The 15,283-nt window shown below is 32.7% G+C and overlaps 2 protein-coding genes and 1 pseudogene across 3 annotated transcripts; 2 read left to right on the forward strand and 1 right to left on the reverse strand.

Annotated features, from left to right (window-relative positions):
- The first annotated feature begins 111 nt into the window (after positions 1 to 111).
- On the forward strand, positions 112 to 2,959 carry LOC132286783 (ubiquinol oxidase 2, mitochondrial-like). Of its 2 annotated transcripts, XM_059789173.1 has the most exons (5): positions 112 to 632; positions 847 to 975; positions 1,654 to 2,142; positions 2,225 to 2,327; positions 2,556 to 2,959. In XM_059789173.1, exons 1-4 carry the CDS (start codon positions 255 to 257, stop codon positions 2,282 to 2,284), a joined length of 1,056 nt encoding a protein of 351 aa, XP_059645156.1. In that variant the 5' UTR covers positions 112 to 254; the 3' UTR covers positions 2,285 to 2,327; positions 2,556 to 2,959. The 2 variants fall into 2 exon arrangements, with proteins under 2 accessions (XP_059645156.1, XP_059645155.1); XM_059789172.1 differs by lacking the exon at positions 2,556 to 2,959 and having other exon boundaries at positions 2,225 to 2,501.
- Positions 2,960 to 4,865: 1,906 nt separating this feature from the next.
- Positions 4,866 to 9,822, reverse strand: LOC132286782 (transcription termination factor MTERF4, chloroplastic). Its single transcript, XM_059789171.1, has 3 exons — positions 9,359 to 9,822; positions 5,811 to 7,511; positions 4,866 to 5,177 (listed from the first exon to the last, which is right to left on the reverse strand). Exon 2 carries the CDS (start codon positions 7,480 to 7,482, stop codon positions 5,908 to 5,910), a length of 1,575 nt encoding a protein of 524 aa, XP_059645154.1. The 5' UTR covers positions 7,483 to 7,511; positions 9,359 to 9,822; the 3' UTR covers positions 4,866 to 5,177; positions 5,811 to 5,907.
- Positions 9,823 to 14,546: 4,724 nt separating this feature from the next.
- Positions 14,547 to 14,650, forward strand: LOC132287236 (U2 spliceosomal RNA; annotated as a pseudogene).
- Positions 14,651 to 15,283: the final 633 nt, after the last annotated feature.

Genomic DNA, 15,283 nt, shown 5'->3' on the forward strand with positions numbered 1-15,283 from the left:
AAATTTGGAAATTTGTTTCAAGTGATTCCATTCCCACCGCCTTCCCAGCCATACACATCACCTATACACATACATACACATCTATATATATAATATATATATATACATTTACACCGTATATATATAAGTCGGTACAACTCACACAGACGTCGTGAACAACTTAACAAACCTGCAGCAATTAAACCAATTTTCTTCAACACGCTTCGTTCCAAGTTTTTGGGCGTTTCTTGATCTTGGTGATTGAATCAGGCAAGATGATGAGTCGCGGTGCGACGAAGGTGGCCAGATCGGTAATGGGTCAAGTGGGCCCACGCTTCTTCTTCACTGCAACTATCCGTACAGCAGCCAACGACTCACTCGCCGGACTTGTTACCCGTACTAATGGTAGAATTCCCGTGGATCGTTTTAAAGTTCCGGACAGTAATGTTCTGACTTGGATCAGAGCTCCGACTATCGGTGTTCGCAGAGAGAGTACTGTGGCACTGGGTGAGGATCAGAAGAAACCACAGACCGGTTCGGCAGGTGGCGCCGCCGGCAGTCCGGATGATAAAGCCATTATGAGTTATTGGGGCATTCAGCCTCCAAAGGTTAAAAAGGAGGACGGTTCGGAGTGGCCTTGGAACTGTTTTAGGGTAAGTATATGATGACACCTGCAATATATATATATATATATATATATATATATGTGTGTGTATATTTAATATACATATATATATTTATATATGTATGTGTATATTTAATATACATATATATATTTATATATGTATGTGTATATTTAATATTTGTGTTTATATAGATGATTGTGTTTTGTGAATATTGATTTTGGTTTATAATGAATAAATGAAGCCATCGGAGACGTACCAGTCGGACCTTTCCATAGATCTGAAGAAGCATCATGCGCCGGTGACGTTTCTGGACAAGTTGGCGTATTGGACCGTCAAGTTACTTAGAATCCCTACGGACATATTTTTTCAGGTTCTTAATTTAATTTTGTCAATTTCATTTGCAGTTTTATTATTGGTTTAATTTTTTTTATTTTTAAATGAATTCCCCAAACGCCTTGTTAGCAACAATACCATGTGTGTTGGTAAATATATATACAATTTTTTATATTTATAACGTATTTGGGATTTTTTTGCCACATGTTGATGGTTAGTGCAACATACTGCAACCTAACAATATATAAAAAAAGTTATTATTGTTGTATAACCTCTCTGATTTAGATGTATTAATATGAGATAGTAGAGGATCGGTAATGTTTTGGGTGGTGTACTATAGCTAAGTGAACAGTACATATATATATATATATTTATATATAGTGTGTGTTTGTGTGTAACAATTCCTTTTAACAACATTAGAAAACAAATTTTCAAGTTTTGGTTCCAAAATTCTTACAACAAATTCTACCTAATCTTATAACAAATTTCAGCTATAACCAAACCAGGTCGGATCTAAATAATCTATTTTCCATACCTAAAAATCACACTTTTTTTGTTCTTCTAAATATTAAGAAAAGTTTTTATTTTTCAAGATAACTCTCATCAAAAATAAATAAATATCCAATTAAGTAATTATTCTATTATCATCATAAACCAATCAATCTTATAAGCAAATTTTGCTAACTGACACAGTTTCCATTTATGGCATATGTAGAGACGGTATGGGTGTCGTGCAATGATGCTAGAAACGGTAGCTGCAGTCCCTGGCATGGTCGGAGGGCTGCTGCTGCACATGAGGTCACTAAGGCGGTTTGAGCACAGCGGTGGTTGGATCAAAGCTTTGCTTGAAGAAGCTGAAAATGAGAGGATGCACCTCATGACATTCATGGAGGTAGCACAGCCAAAATGGTATGAGCGCGCTCTTGTCTTTACTGTCCAAGGCGTTTTCTTCAACGCCTACTTCCTCGCCTACTTGGTCTCCCCAAAACTGGCTCATCGCGCTGTGGGCTACTTGGAAGAGGAGGCCATCCACTCTTACACCGAGTTCCTCAAGGAGTTGGACAAGGGCAACATTGAGAATGTTCCTGCTCCGGCCATTGCCATTGACTATTGGCGCCTCGCCCCTGATGCCACCCTGAGAGATGTTGTCCTGGTTGTCAGAGCTGACGAGGCACATCATCGCGATGTTAACCACTTTGCTTCGGTATTGATCAATCTCTTTTAACTTCCCTGGCTAATTTTGATTTTCTTTAGATATTTACTGGTTTGTCGGAAATGAATTGCAGGACATACACTATCAAGGACATGAGCTGAAGGAAGCTCCGGCCCCTGTTGGGTATCACTGAAAGTAGCAGAAATTTGGTTAATGAGTAATGGATGATAATTGAGGTGTGATATACTCAAGTATATCTAACTATGAATAAATAATCATCTAGATGGTGATTGTTTTCTGTGTTTTTTCTTTTGGAGTTTTATAAGTGTTTTGGCAACTCTAGTAAACTGTATTGGTTTGACGACTAAACATGTATAGTAATTTCACTTATTTCCTCTTTTTGGTCCTAATTATTTTTCTTTGAATTAATTTGTGTGTGTGTTGTACAATTGTTAAAATGGCAGGTAGGTGTCCCCCCTGCCCCGCTTTGATTTATGAGAGCTGAGTTATGGAGGCTCCGTTTGTTTGGAGGGAAAACAAAATCCAGTAATGGGGATGAGGCGTTGTGGTTATGATCGTAGTAGCTATGCGATCAACTAATTTGTGCTACAAAATACTCGCTTGAAATAAGATTATAGAAGCTGCTCTAATGAGGGAAAATAGAAGAAAAATGATTCAAATTTCCTGTTCTCTGAAGACGGATTATATTTCCTGGATTTAGTTTTCCTAAATGTCAAATGGAGCCTCAATGCAGATCGGTTATGAATTTTTTTTGTTTTGACTATGTATTTACATGGAGTGGTAAAATGTAGCTAAAAAGATATTGGATTCAAACAAGATTGAGGAATGATCAATCTTTTGGATAAAAGATGGTCCTTGTACATATCAGAATTTCTTATAGAAAAATATCTTTTGAATGGAGGGACGGAGGAAGAGGAATATTCAATGAAGCAGAAGAATGAGTGATAACAAACAGGAAGAGAAGGCTCTCCTCAAGGAGAATCAAAATGGTTTTAGGCTCAATTGTAGGTTCAGAGTTTGTTTGTTTTGCAAGAAAAATGAAATCATGGAATGGAAGGGGAGGGTGCAGTAATAATTTTACTGGTTTTAATGCAGCCAATACATCGTCCCTCTCCTCTCATGAGCAAGATTGTCGAGAGGAATAGAAAAGGACTAAACATGGCAAGGTACCATCTTCTTCTGTAGGTATATCACACAGAAACACCCATTTGTCCCATTGGAAACTCAACCTTCAACTTTTCATTTGAAAGAAAGAGGAGATACCACTTTGCCAAACCCCTAGTTCCCTGCTAGATTATAAATCTGTTTTTGAAGGTAAAGTTGATCTATCAAACATGGACGCAAGAACTATTCCTTGAAAGTGCCCGAAGATAGTAAGGCTTTGCCCCGACCGAATTGGTACAATACTCCGGGGTCTTCCAGCTTTGGATCATCCATCAGGTGAGTCCCACCATGACATCCAACTGCTGAAAAATCCTGGGGCACGATACCCTAGGATATTCTAGAATTTTCCAAGTTTCACATAGGATGATCACACTTGAGTGATATTTATAATATGATTTTTGGACAGTGGGGAATCTGATAGTAGTTAGGGAAGATGTTTGCTGAGGTGGTAATTTTTTATATAAAAGCCACAAAGGAGTTGCATACTGATAAGTAGTTGGATTGCAGGGGCTTTTTTGATTCCCTGCTACAGCAAACGCTGGGATGAAACACTGCCTATAGATTTAGTTTGCATAACAGTAGATGCCAATCTGCCTAATCTCCTGGAATTCGGTATTGTACCAGCTAATTAGGCCTGTATGTCTGCTTGCTTCGTCCCATGTTGGAAGGAAAAGACTGGAGATAGACCAGGTGGCTACCCTTTAACCTCGTGGACATCAATAAGAGAGTATATTGAAAGCATGTGATGTAGAAAACATCTTTTTGTCCAACTGTGGTATATGCTGCCAACAAGTTGCCCTTTCTCTTCATTCCTAGCAAGTATTATGACCCAACTACATTCAAAGAGGCATCTCCATCCATCCCAACTGTATGACACTAGTACCAACTAGCAACCCCTTCTAGGGCATTCCTTGCTGAACATTCCGTGGAACAAATTACTGCTACTATGATCCAGATTCATACAAAATATGAAAATTACAGACACTGCCACCTGAGTCGCAGGAACTATTCTAAAATTCGGTAACAGTATTAGTTTTATTTATACGGTTATTTCCAAATTTCGTTAAGGGAGCACTGTGACAACTTTGTCACTGCAATATGGCAAATAATCTCCTAACTAGAGTTGCCCTCTCCCTTCAGTCTTAATGGATTCATGAGCCAACCCCGTTGAGGGAAGCATGCCCGTCTCAAAAAGTAGTTCCTAGTTCCTAGTTCATACTTCATACTGAATCAGACCAATAGCTGCATAACATCCTTTAGGAGGAAGCTTGAAGTATTATATATTTTTTTACACTGCAGAGGCAATGGTCATCACATTGGCTAGACAACTATGAAGATGTGCCACTTTAACAGGTGTTTATTGTGTGTCCATATAATTTGAGGATGAGAAGTATCTAGAATTGAAGTTTCATCCACATTAAATATCAAATCTTTTTGATAAAAAGAAGGCTGGTGGTGAAGTTGTGAACACACGGGAGGAGGGAGGTGATGAAACATAACTATCATCAAGATAAGGCTTACCATGCATAAATTTGGTGGTTTATAAGAAAATAGGAGACTGATTGAACAAAGGCGGGAATTCATCAGGATTGAAAACAAGAAATTAGGCTAATTTTATTCCACATCAAAACTCCTACATATATCACCCCAAAAAAAAAAAAATTATATTTTGTACACGGGTGGTCAAGACATCAAAAAATGATTCTTTGCCCATAGAATTCTTTGGTAGAGAACCATGGAAATGACAGAAAAATGCACAAACCTAAAAATAGAGGGCATCATCTCAGGCACAGCCATGGGAGCATCATAACAAAGGCAGCTTTTCTCCAACAGCTGGATCGCTGCTGATGGATTTACCTCCAGCAGCTTGACCGTTCTCTCTCTATTAGGTCATTCAGCATCTGTTCACGGGAAAGGTAGTGGATATGTCATATGTGCTTGTAAATCATACAAAAAACTATTGAACTCTCCTAGAAAAATGCAGAGAAAATAAAAATTCCATGCTAAATTATATCATGATTTCAGATTAATGAACAAACTATCACACAATGTCCCTGAAAACTTACAAACGAAATAACTCTAACCAAGGTAGACAGGTAAATGTGTAGGATATTATAGGGTTTTCAAATATAAGAGTTCTGTGCAATGTCCCTGAAAACTTGCAAATGAAATAATTCTAACCAAGGTAGACAGAAAAATGTGTAGGATATTATAGGATTTTCAAATATAAGAGTTCTGCGCTTTGCCTCATATCTACACATATAGGATTCAAAGTGCTTGCAAAAAAGTCAAGAAGAGTGGTGGGAACCAATATCAAATAAGCAACCCCAAGCACTCTTCATTTGTTCAAGTTTTCAGAAACATTGCCATGATACTCTAAGAAATTGTCATAGATGAGGATATTTAAATATTTAAGAACTAATATGGACCCATTCTACGTGATTATATCTAAGAAAAAAAAAATTAATATTTTTCATTTGGCCACAAAACAAAAACAAAAACAAAAACAAGTGTAGCGAAAGTAAAAATTTTACCTTTTCAATCTTGCAGCCATAATTCCTTGCATAAAGGATCCATTTCTGAAAAAGAAGATTCCCCAAAGCAAACTTTGCTCTAAGCTGACTAAGTATTCTATACATAATCATCATCACTGTCATCCTCGTAGTCAGAATCTGACTCATTGCTTCTGGGTTCCATTAGAGTGTTCATATCAAATGCTGAATCTGTTTCCATCTCTTCCATGTCAATGTAGTCATAGTTCATCCGTTCCTCAAATTTCTCATCAGAACAGTTAAGAAGCCATGCAAGAGAACATTTCAACCCCTTCTTTGCAACCATCTGATGTCTTGGTTTTATAGTTGATTCCAGACCATAAGTAAAGAAAGCTGGGAAAGCAACCAAGTCATCCAATGCCCTTCCCATCTTAGTTTTGAAGTAATCAAAACTGAGTTTCATGATGTCAAGATTCAAAGCAAGCAATTGGGGACACCCCATAACCATCTGCCTCACTTGTTGCAAGGAGAAACCACAACCCTTGAGGAAATCTACATGCTTCACAATAGATGTATTACTGAGGCTGACAAGCTGCGGCATCTTCTCAACAGTTCCCCCGAAATCTTCAGGACCCAAATCAATAATTGAATTGAGAAAGCTCTGATGACTGAGAAGCTTTGGCTTCAGGTCAATTCCTATAATTTCTGGATACTGTGCAATCACAGAAGCAAGTGACTTTTGTCTAACATGGAACTCTAAAAGGGAACTGACATTTGGTTTAACCCTTTCTTCTAGCCCAAATCCAAGAATGTGAGGCCGCTTCTCTATCAATCTAGCCACAGCTAAGTTTGGTATTCCCAAGATTTCAAGATATTCTACAAAAGGTTTGATCACCCGACCTACCCGCATCCCCAATATCTCTGGGTATCTAGTTAAAACACCGCCAATTTCCCTTCTTGCGACCCCAATTCCAACCAAATAAGCCACTGATGTGCTCATGGTCCCCTCAAGTTTAAATCCCAATACTTCTGGATACCTTTCTAGAACCCGAGGAATATCATTCGGCTTGATGTCCATCCCTTGAAGATACTTAACCACCGGTGCAAGGTCCACTACAACACTAGAATGAAGGACTTGCGGATATCTTCGCAAAAATTCAGTAAAAGTAGATTTCCTAACACCCAATTTGCCAAGATAATCAAGCACAGGAATCATGTTTTTCTTTACACTGCATCCAAGAACAAGAGGGTAGTTGTTAATGTCTTCAATCGTAAGCCCTAATTTATGAAGGAAGTCCACACGTTCTCTCATAACTTCAACTGTCACAGGAAGTTCCAACCCATCAAGCTCATCAGGCACAATACCAATTCCCCTCAAGAACTCATAAACACGGGCACGGTTTTCCATCCTCTCATTCTTCATCTCTAATAAACTAGGACGGCTATATAAGGAAGAGGAACTTCCTCGTACCCGACGTGAAGGAACTTTGTCTGTTTTGCATAAAGATGAACCTAAAGGACTGACTGCAAATGTTCTATTGACAACAAATCGCTGAAATTTTGTCACCAGTCCAATTCTCTTCTCATGGTTACTTGAAATCCGTAGAGTAGATGCAAGAGTAAACTGGGATCTACGGAATGTACAGGCAGGTAACTCACAATTTGCAAGAAAAAAACTGGGTTTTGTAACACTAGTACAGCTTACAATCTTCATGTCTGAAAGAATCCGTACAATCAAAGAATCTGCATCAAGCAAAATGCATAATCAGCCATCATAAAGTTTCAAAGGATGCTGTTTCATAGACAAAAAGAAATATAGCTAAAAATAGCAACTAAATAATGGTGACAAGAAGTTGCTAAGATTGCATTTGAGAATCTGGATTTGGATTTTAGTACGAATTTCAAATCATTGGAATTAAAATACCTAGATTTGGAATCCTTGGATTTCAAATCCACTAATTGGATCAATTATATAAGAATGACTTGAAATCCATACCTCATCATCCATAAAACCATCCCGAATAAAGTCCAATAATTAAAGATCTAAGACTGCCAAACTTAGAAATAACAATAAAAGAAACTCCTCTCATCATTATTTTATTTTTTTTGGCATAGGAAATAACATCCATAAAAATAAAACAACTTACGTAATCATTCTCATTTCAATTCATTAACAAGAAGACACTCGAGTGCACTAACAAAATACAGCCCAATAAAACAAGTAATGCATAATAGAATGGCATGGGAAATCACATTCTTAGAGAATACAAACCCTTTTCAGTTATTCTCATTGGAATTAATCTACAAAAAGACACCAACCTTTTTAATTGAAATAAAGCTAATTAAATGAATAACCCATATTAAGGGTAAGATTTCCCATTGTCTTAAGGTTGGCATAAAATCATTTTCTGATTCTTCACAGCTTGCCGAAAGTCAATTACTACTTCACCCTGCTTGTGATAATATTTATCTATATGTAATTCCCCAAGTCATCAGGCAAGTGCAAGGAAACTTCTCACAGAATTGTCATTTTGTAGATCACAGCAGCCTTTGAGAACTAAATAACATAATCATCAACAAAATATATGATACATCAATGAAACTAAAGATAAGAAGTAAGACCGAATTACATTAAGGATACATTTAGTACACAGGAACGGGATGAAGTAGGAAGGGAATGGAACGAGAATGGTGCGGAAATGGAATGAATGCAACCATGGAATGGCGTAGGAACGGAATGGTCATTTCTATTTTGATGTTTCGTCAAACTAGTTTAAAAGACTAAATGGAATGAGTTTTAAATTAATTTATCCAAATTACCCCGTCAATACAAAGAAAATTAAATATATGATATAAAATTAGTTATAATATATTTTATGTAACGCTATCTATAATACATTTTATCTATTATATGTTACATAAATTATTAGTAATATTTATTTAATGTCTTACTTATCAAAAATATATATATTTATTTATTATATTACAACATATTATGTATTATATTGCGTTTAATGAGTGAATAAAATCTAGCGTATAAGATATAATATAAATTATATAAAAATATAATAGCAAAAGGAATAAAATCTTATGCATGACTAAACCAAATGGAGTGAGTACGAACTTAATTGAGTGAACAATTGAACTCGTATGTAGCAAAAAAAATACTTCTTGAGAATGTATTGTTGTGTCTTCCTTCAAACCGTAGGGATTCAAGGTCGGATGGTTAATCAATTGGTGAAATGCAACACACATAGTGTGATTCAGCTTTTTGCTTGTTCATATCTCCGTTAATCTGTTTTTAGGAATCATTGTTCTTATTGTTCCATTTGGTGCATATAAAACTACATTAAATCCATGTGAGACAATATAAAAAGTACGAAGATTGCATCATAATTAATAGAATTTATCAGCCAATATTCAACAAAAATCCCCAATTTTCTCAAAACTGCGTATTCCCGAAACCCCCAAAGATTTGAAGTTCCACCCCAGCATGAAATATTGACAGCCATTTTTCATTAAAGTTGACCACAATTTGGGCAAAAATACAAAAAATAAAATGAAAATCGGAAGAGAAAAGAGGAATATACCTTAGATGGGTTAAAATGAAACGGAGTCGAGCTTCAAGGTCGTCTGAACCTTCAATGGTGGCTTCGCCTGTTAGGGTTTCGGTAGTTCAATGACTACTAGGGTCGAGTTAGAAAGTGTGAGTGAGGAGAGAGAAATTGAAAACAGATAGAGAGTGGTGTCTAGGCAATAAAGGGATGCGGTCGTAGACTGGTAATCGTAGCTCAAAGACGGTGATAGTGATGGTGGTGGCGAAGAGATGAATCGAGACTCAAAGCAGAGCAATAGATTGAAATGCAAATATTTATTTGGATAACTAGGAGGGAAAAAAGAACGAGATAGGGCTCCAAATGATTTTTCGTTAAGAGTTGAGACTGGGCTTTGATTTTTTATTTTTTATTTTTATCTTTTATTTTATTTATATATTTATTTTTCAAAAGTTCAAGCACAAGCATGCTCAGGTGACAGAGCTCCTTAAACTTCTGGACTCATTTATTAAGAAATAAAAAAGTGGAGCTCATATTTAATTTTTAAGCTCAATTAATAAAAGACTCGTAAATAAGATTGCTCACTGTTCATACACGACAGTAGCTGGATCAATCAAAATTAAGCTTAAAAGTTTTTTTTTTTTTGACAAGCTTAAAAGTGAAAATAATAAAATTTAAATAAAGTGGGAGGAGACTCGAAATTAAATTCTCTTTGTATTTGATAATATAATGCATAGTTTAAAATATTCCGACCATGTTAAGCAAGCCCAATATCCACCATCAAATTTATTTAATTGTTGAGATAGTTTATAGCCTTATATGGAGGAATAAAGATTAATTTTCTTTCTTTTATATTTTGCACAAAGAATGTAACAATATAATTTATTACAAGTTGAATGACATAATGAATATTTTTAGAGTCAATAAAAGATTTCGTTTTATAAATTGTCTTCAAATTACACTAAAATGTTATTTCTTTTGAAATAAAACCTAAAATAACTTTAAATTACTCAGATTAAATTCATCTAGAAAATTAAAGTTTAGATTCATATATAAAAAATATAAATAAAAATTAATGAAAAATTACAGTATCCGCATGAGTCATGGGGTTGGGGAACGAAGAAAAGGTCAACTAAAGTATAATAATATAACCTCTCTTCTTCTTTTTTTCCCTTTCTTTTATCAAAATGAGAAGCCCAAACAAAAGTGGCTCATATTATCTTTAAAGATCCAATCGAGAAGGCCCATTTAAGTTTACAACAAATAAATAAATAAATAAAAAATCTCGTTTTAAAACGAGTAGAAAGTCTCAAAAGTGTTTGGTTAATGGTAAATTTGTCAATTTTGTCAATAAATTTAAAAAGGGACAGACTTATTCATTTCCTAAAAGTGGGAAGTTCCGATTAGGTTTACATTTATTTAAAGAGTTTAAAACTACTAAAAAGGAAAATTATTTTTGAATAGAATGTATTAGCTTAGCAGCAAAAATCGAAACTTGATTGCATCATGTTGTGATGCTAATAAATTCCGCTTCAAATAGTAGTGTTCCTCTCCACTAATTTTTTTCCATGCATTTTCATAACCAGACAAAACTTTATACTAGTCTTATATAGGAATTTGACGTAATTTTTGTTTCCCTAATTGAGACTTACACTAATCTTACATCCGGATATTTGTTTTCTCAAATATATATTCTTAACTATCTCAAACATATTTACATGATTTGTCTAGAATTTTGTTTAACAACGATAAGGTTGTTAGAGCATATCCAACCGTGTATATTGATTTTGTATAACTCTGATATGTATTTACACAAAAAAAAAAAAAAAAAATTGAATTATTTAGTTTTATTTTCAGCTGTTGTTTTATAATTTTGTGTAAATAGTAAATATATATCTATCAATAACAATCAATCAATGTCATGTCTGATCCCGCGTAATTTTTACAAACCTACTTAATGGAATGAGAGGAGGGAAGAGAAAGGAAATATGTGTAAAAAGGTTGCACATTAATGACGTGATAGTGTATATTTCAAACAAAACAAATATTTTAACATATTGTCGGAGATGCTCTTAGTACCTAATTGCAAATACAACCTCAAATTAAGCATTATAATTTGAGATTTCTAAGCAAAATGATTTTAAATATGGCATGAGTGAACGCTATTCTTAATTAAAATATTACAAAATTAAATCAGATTAACAAGAAGTGTGATGGTGTTGCCAGGGGCGGCTCAACATAATTTGAGGCCTTAGGCGAAAAAATATAAAATGGCATTTTAATAGAGTCTACCCATATGTTCATGCGTTTAATATACTTATTATTTGTTTTGTGATTTTTAAGTTTAGTACTAATTTTTTTTCAATCTCTAATTCTATCGTTAACTAATTGACTATGTACTTTCTAGAAGAAATATTCAACAATATAAATTAAAATGATGACAACTCAAAAACAAAATAAATAATTTTATGATAACAAAATTTAATAAAACTATAAACAAATTGAAGTTATAGAACAATAGAAACTGATTTCGAAGAATTTGGTTTAATAATTCAAAATTTTCTTTAATAGAATAAAAGTTACTCCAAAAAATTCTTTAATAGAATAAAAGTTCATTCAAAGTCTTGTCGAGTGAAGTTGTAAATTGTAAGAGCTGGCGGAGAAAAAATATGCGAGGAATAAGAAAATAATAGTTAATATGTGTCTTAAAAAAACAAAGAAAGTTTCACAAGCCCCCCACAATGGATAATATTTATGGTTGGTGTAATGATAAGGAGAAGTAATATAATATATGTATATGTGTGTGTATAAGCTCATGTAATAAAGGATGAGAGAAAGAAAAAAAAAAAAAAAAGCAATATAATTATAGAAATATTTTGGACCTAGTATTAAATTTCTCTACTGATTGAGGTTTAATAATAAAAGAAAATAAAATTTTTAGGTTGCTTATAATGTATAAGGAAAAATTTTTGGAGGCCCTCAAAAAAAAAAAAAAAAGATAAACAATATAAATCTTTTAAGTCACTGTCAAATCCCTCTATTTGTTGATGTTTAATATTTAACATAATTATTTTAAAAAAATTATTATATATAAATAAATAAATAATTATAAGACCTTCTTATTGACTAGGGCCTTAGGCACGTCCCTGGGTGTTGCTGGAGTAATAAAGGTCATCCACAATGTTTTCATTTCTTGTCTCTGTTTCTTTTAACCATGCTAAGGGTTGGAGGAAAATATTGAGTGCAAGCATAATATTCCTGGTGTGGTCCCTTTGCCATGCATGTTATTAATGTCACGGTCACCATTAATCAACCATACAAGTAGTATTTTTTTATTTTTTTTATTTTATACTAGTATATGTTAATGTATGAACCATATAAATTGGGTAGTGATAAATCAGTTTGTTCCCCTGATTCTTTGGTTAGGTCGTGGTAATCAACGCATCAAATGTCCTGTTCATTTCATTGATGATTTGAAAGCAAGTACAAGAAAATTTATCTTCCATCTCAAGCATTTTCATTGTCGTTTCAGTGAAATATCCCCATCTATGGAAGACATTATTCAAGGCAAGACTTTGATGGTGAGTCACAACAATTACATATCAAAGTATGTTTATGATTAATGGCTTCCTTTGTTTGTAAGTAAAAATATTTTTATTTTTTGGTGTTTGATTCGTAAAATATTTACGAGGAAAAAAAATATTAAAATTCATCGAAAAATAATTTGTCCATCAATTTCCTCAACCTAGACTTGGACATTTACCAAATACAGAAAAATAAAAATAAAAATATATTTTACTTTAAAAATATATATATTTTTCAAAAAAATACTTTATGTCGAATCAAACGAAACCTAAAATGCAGAAAAATTACGGTATGGGGAAGAGTGATTTGGTTATGGAAGGGGCATATTGGTGAAATTATAACACATATTTATATATTTTTAATGGAAAAATAACGGTACTTGTCACGTGGGGGCAATTTGCAATGTTTTTTTTTTTTTTTTTAGTTGGTACTCACACAAACATGCCTCCACTAACATTCGACCTCCTTATCTCTCTTTGGGGGAAGAACCTGGTAGCGCTACACATAATACAAGAGTTATTTTCGAAATGTGAAAAGGTTGAAGGGAATTTTTTTTTTTCTTTTCATTTTGCCCTATATCTATGTTATGTTCTATCTATATTATTAATAAATATGCAAAGAGTTTCATTCTTTTAGTATTTCAGTATTTATTTATTAATATAAAAAAAAAAAGAGTTTTAATAAAAAAAATTACCTAAAAATTATTTAAAGAGTTTAATTCAAATTACAAATTACCTAATAAAATTTATTTAAATAGTTTAATTCAAAATACATATTACCTAATAAAATTCAAAACAAAATAAAATATAAAAAAATATTTATAAAAAAAAAAAAAATCAATTGAACATTTTTCTTGTCCCACATCGTTTTGAGTTATAAAGGATTACATGAAAACCTCTTATAAAACTATAAATATAAAGAAATAGAAAAATGATAGGTCTTCCGACGTTAATTATCGACTCTTCCTCCGAATACAACGTGGTTGGATCCCATTGGAACTCTTAAAAAATTTAACTAAAAATCTTTCTCTTCAACTCATTCCCAACCACGTTATATTCGGAAGATCTATTACTTCTCAAAGAAATATTAATCATACCTTTCTCAGCCTTTTGGCTAAGATCAAAACATTTTTCTTATCCTAAATCAGTTTTGAGTTATAAAAGATCAAAACATTTTTCTTATCCCACATCGGTTTTGAGTTATAAAAGATTACATGGAAGCCTTTTATAAAACTATAGACCTAAAGAAATATTAATCATACATTTCTTACCTAAAAATTATTTAAAGAGTTTATTTCAAATTACAAATTACAAATTACTTAATAAAATTCATAAAAATTTATTTAAAGAGTTTAATTTAAATTACAAATTACCAAATAAAATTAAAAACAAAATAAAATATAAAAAAATATTTATAAAAAAAATTAATTGAACATTTTTCTTATCCCACATCGGTTTTGAGTTATAAAGAATTACATGAAAGCCTCTTATAAAACTATAAACCTAAAGAAATATTAATCATACCTTTTTCGGCCTTTTGGGTAAGATCAAAACATTTTTCTTATCCTACATCGGTTTTGAGTTATAAAGGATTACATGGAAGCCTCTTATAAAACTATAGACTTAAAGAAATATTAATCACACCTTTATCAGCCTTTAGGCTAAAATCAAGTGTAGTATCTCTTCTTATCTGTTTAATATCAGTATTTCAGTATTTATTTATTAATATAAAAAAAGAGCTTTTATAAATAAATAAAAAAAATTACCTAAAAATTATTTATAGATTTTAATTCAAATTACAAATTACCTAATAAAATTCACAAAAAGTTATTTAAAGAGTTTAATTCAAATTACAAATTACCTAATAAAATTCAAAACAAACTAAAATATAAAAAATATATTTATAAAAAAAATTAATTGAACATTTTTTTTTGTCCCACATCGGTTTTGAGTTATAAAGGATTATATGCAAGTCTCTTATAAAAACTATAGATCTAAAGAAATATTAATCACACTTTTCTCAGCCTTTTGGCTAAGATCAAGTGTAATATCTATTTCAGTATTTATTTATTAATATAATAAAAGAGTTTTTATATAAAAAAAATTAACTAAAAATTATTTAAAGAGTTTAATTCAAATTACAAATTACCTAATAAAATTCAAAACAAAATAAAATATAGAAAAATTTAATTGAACATTTTCTTGTTGCCCGACAGAGAATGAAGCCATGCCTTTCCATTTTACACGAAAACAGTTTTCAATCTGGTTGAGTTTTGCAATGACAATAAATAAGGCACAGGGCGAAACAATTCCTTATGTTGGAGTTTATCAACCTGAGCACGTGTTCTCCAATGGATAATTATATGTCGCACTATAT

This window comes from Cornus florida, unplaced genomic scaffold (genome assembly GCF_030987335.1).
Source record: "Cornus florida cultivar Cherokee Brave unplaced genomic scaffold, ASM3098733v1 CherokeeBrave_3.0.0_Hap2_Chr11, whole genome shotgun sequence".
NCBI classification, from domain to species: domain Eukaryota; kingdom Viridiplantae; phylum Streptophyta; class Magnoliopsida; order Cornales; family Cornaceae; genus Cornus; species Cornus florida.

Excerpts from the sequence above, each read along its gene's own strand:
- LOC132286783 (XM_059789173.1), top strand. The coding sequence starts at position 255 with ATGATGAGTCGCGGTGCGACGAAGGTGGCCAGATCGGTAATGGGTCAA. Across the intron at positions 976-1,653 it reads CTACGGACATATTTTTTCAG|AGACGGTATGGGTGTCGTGC; the intron begins GTTCTTAATTTA and ends TGGCATATGTAG. Across the intron at positions 2,143-2,224 it reads ATGTTAACCACTTTGCTTCG|GACATACACTATCAAGGACA; the intron begins GTATTGATCAAT and ends AATGAATTGCAG.
- LOC132286782 (XM_059789171.1), bottom strand. The coding sequence starts at position 7,482 with ATGAAGATTGTAAGCTGTACTAGTGTTACAAAACCCAGTTTTTTTCTT.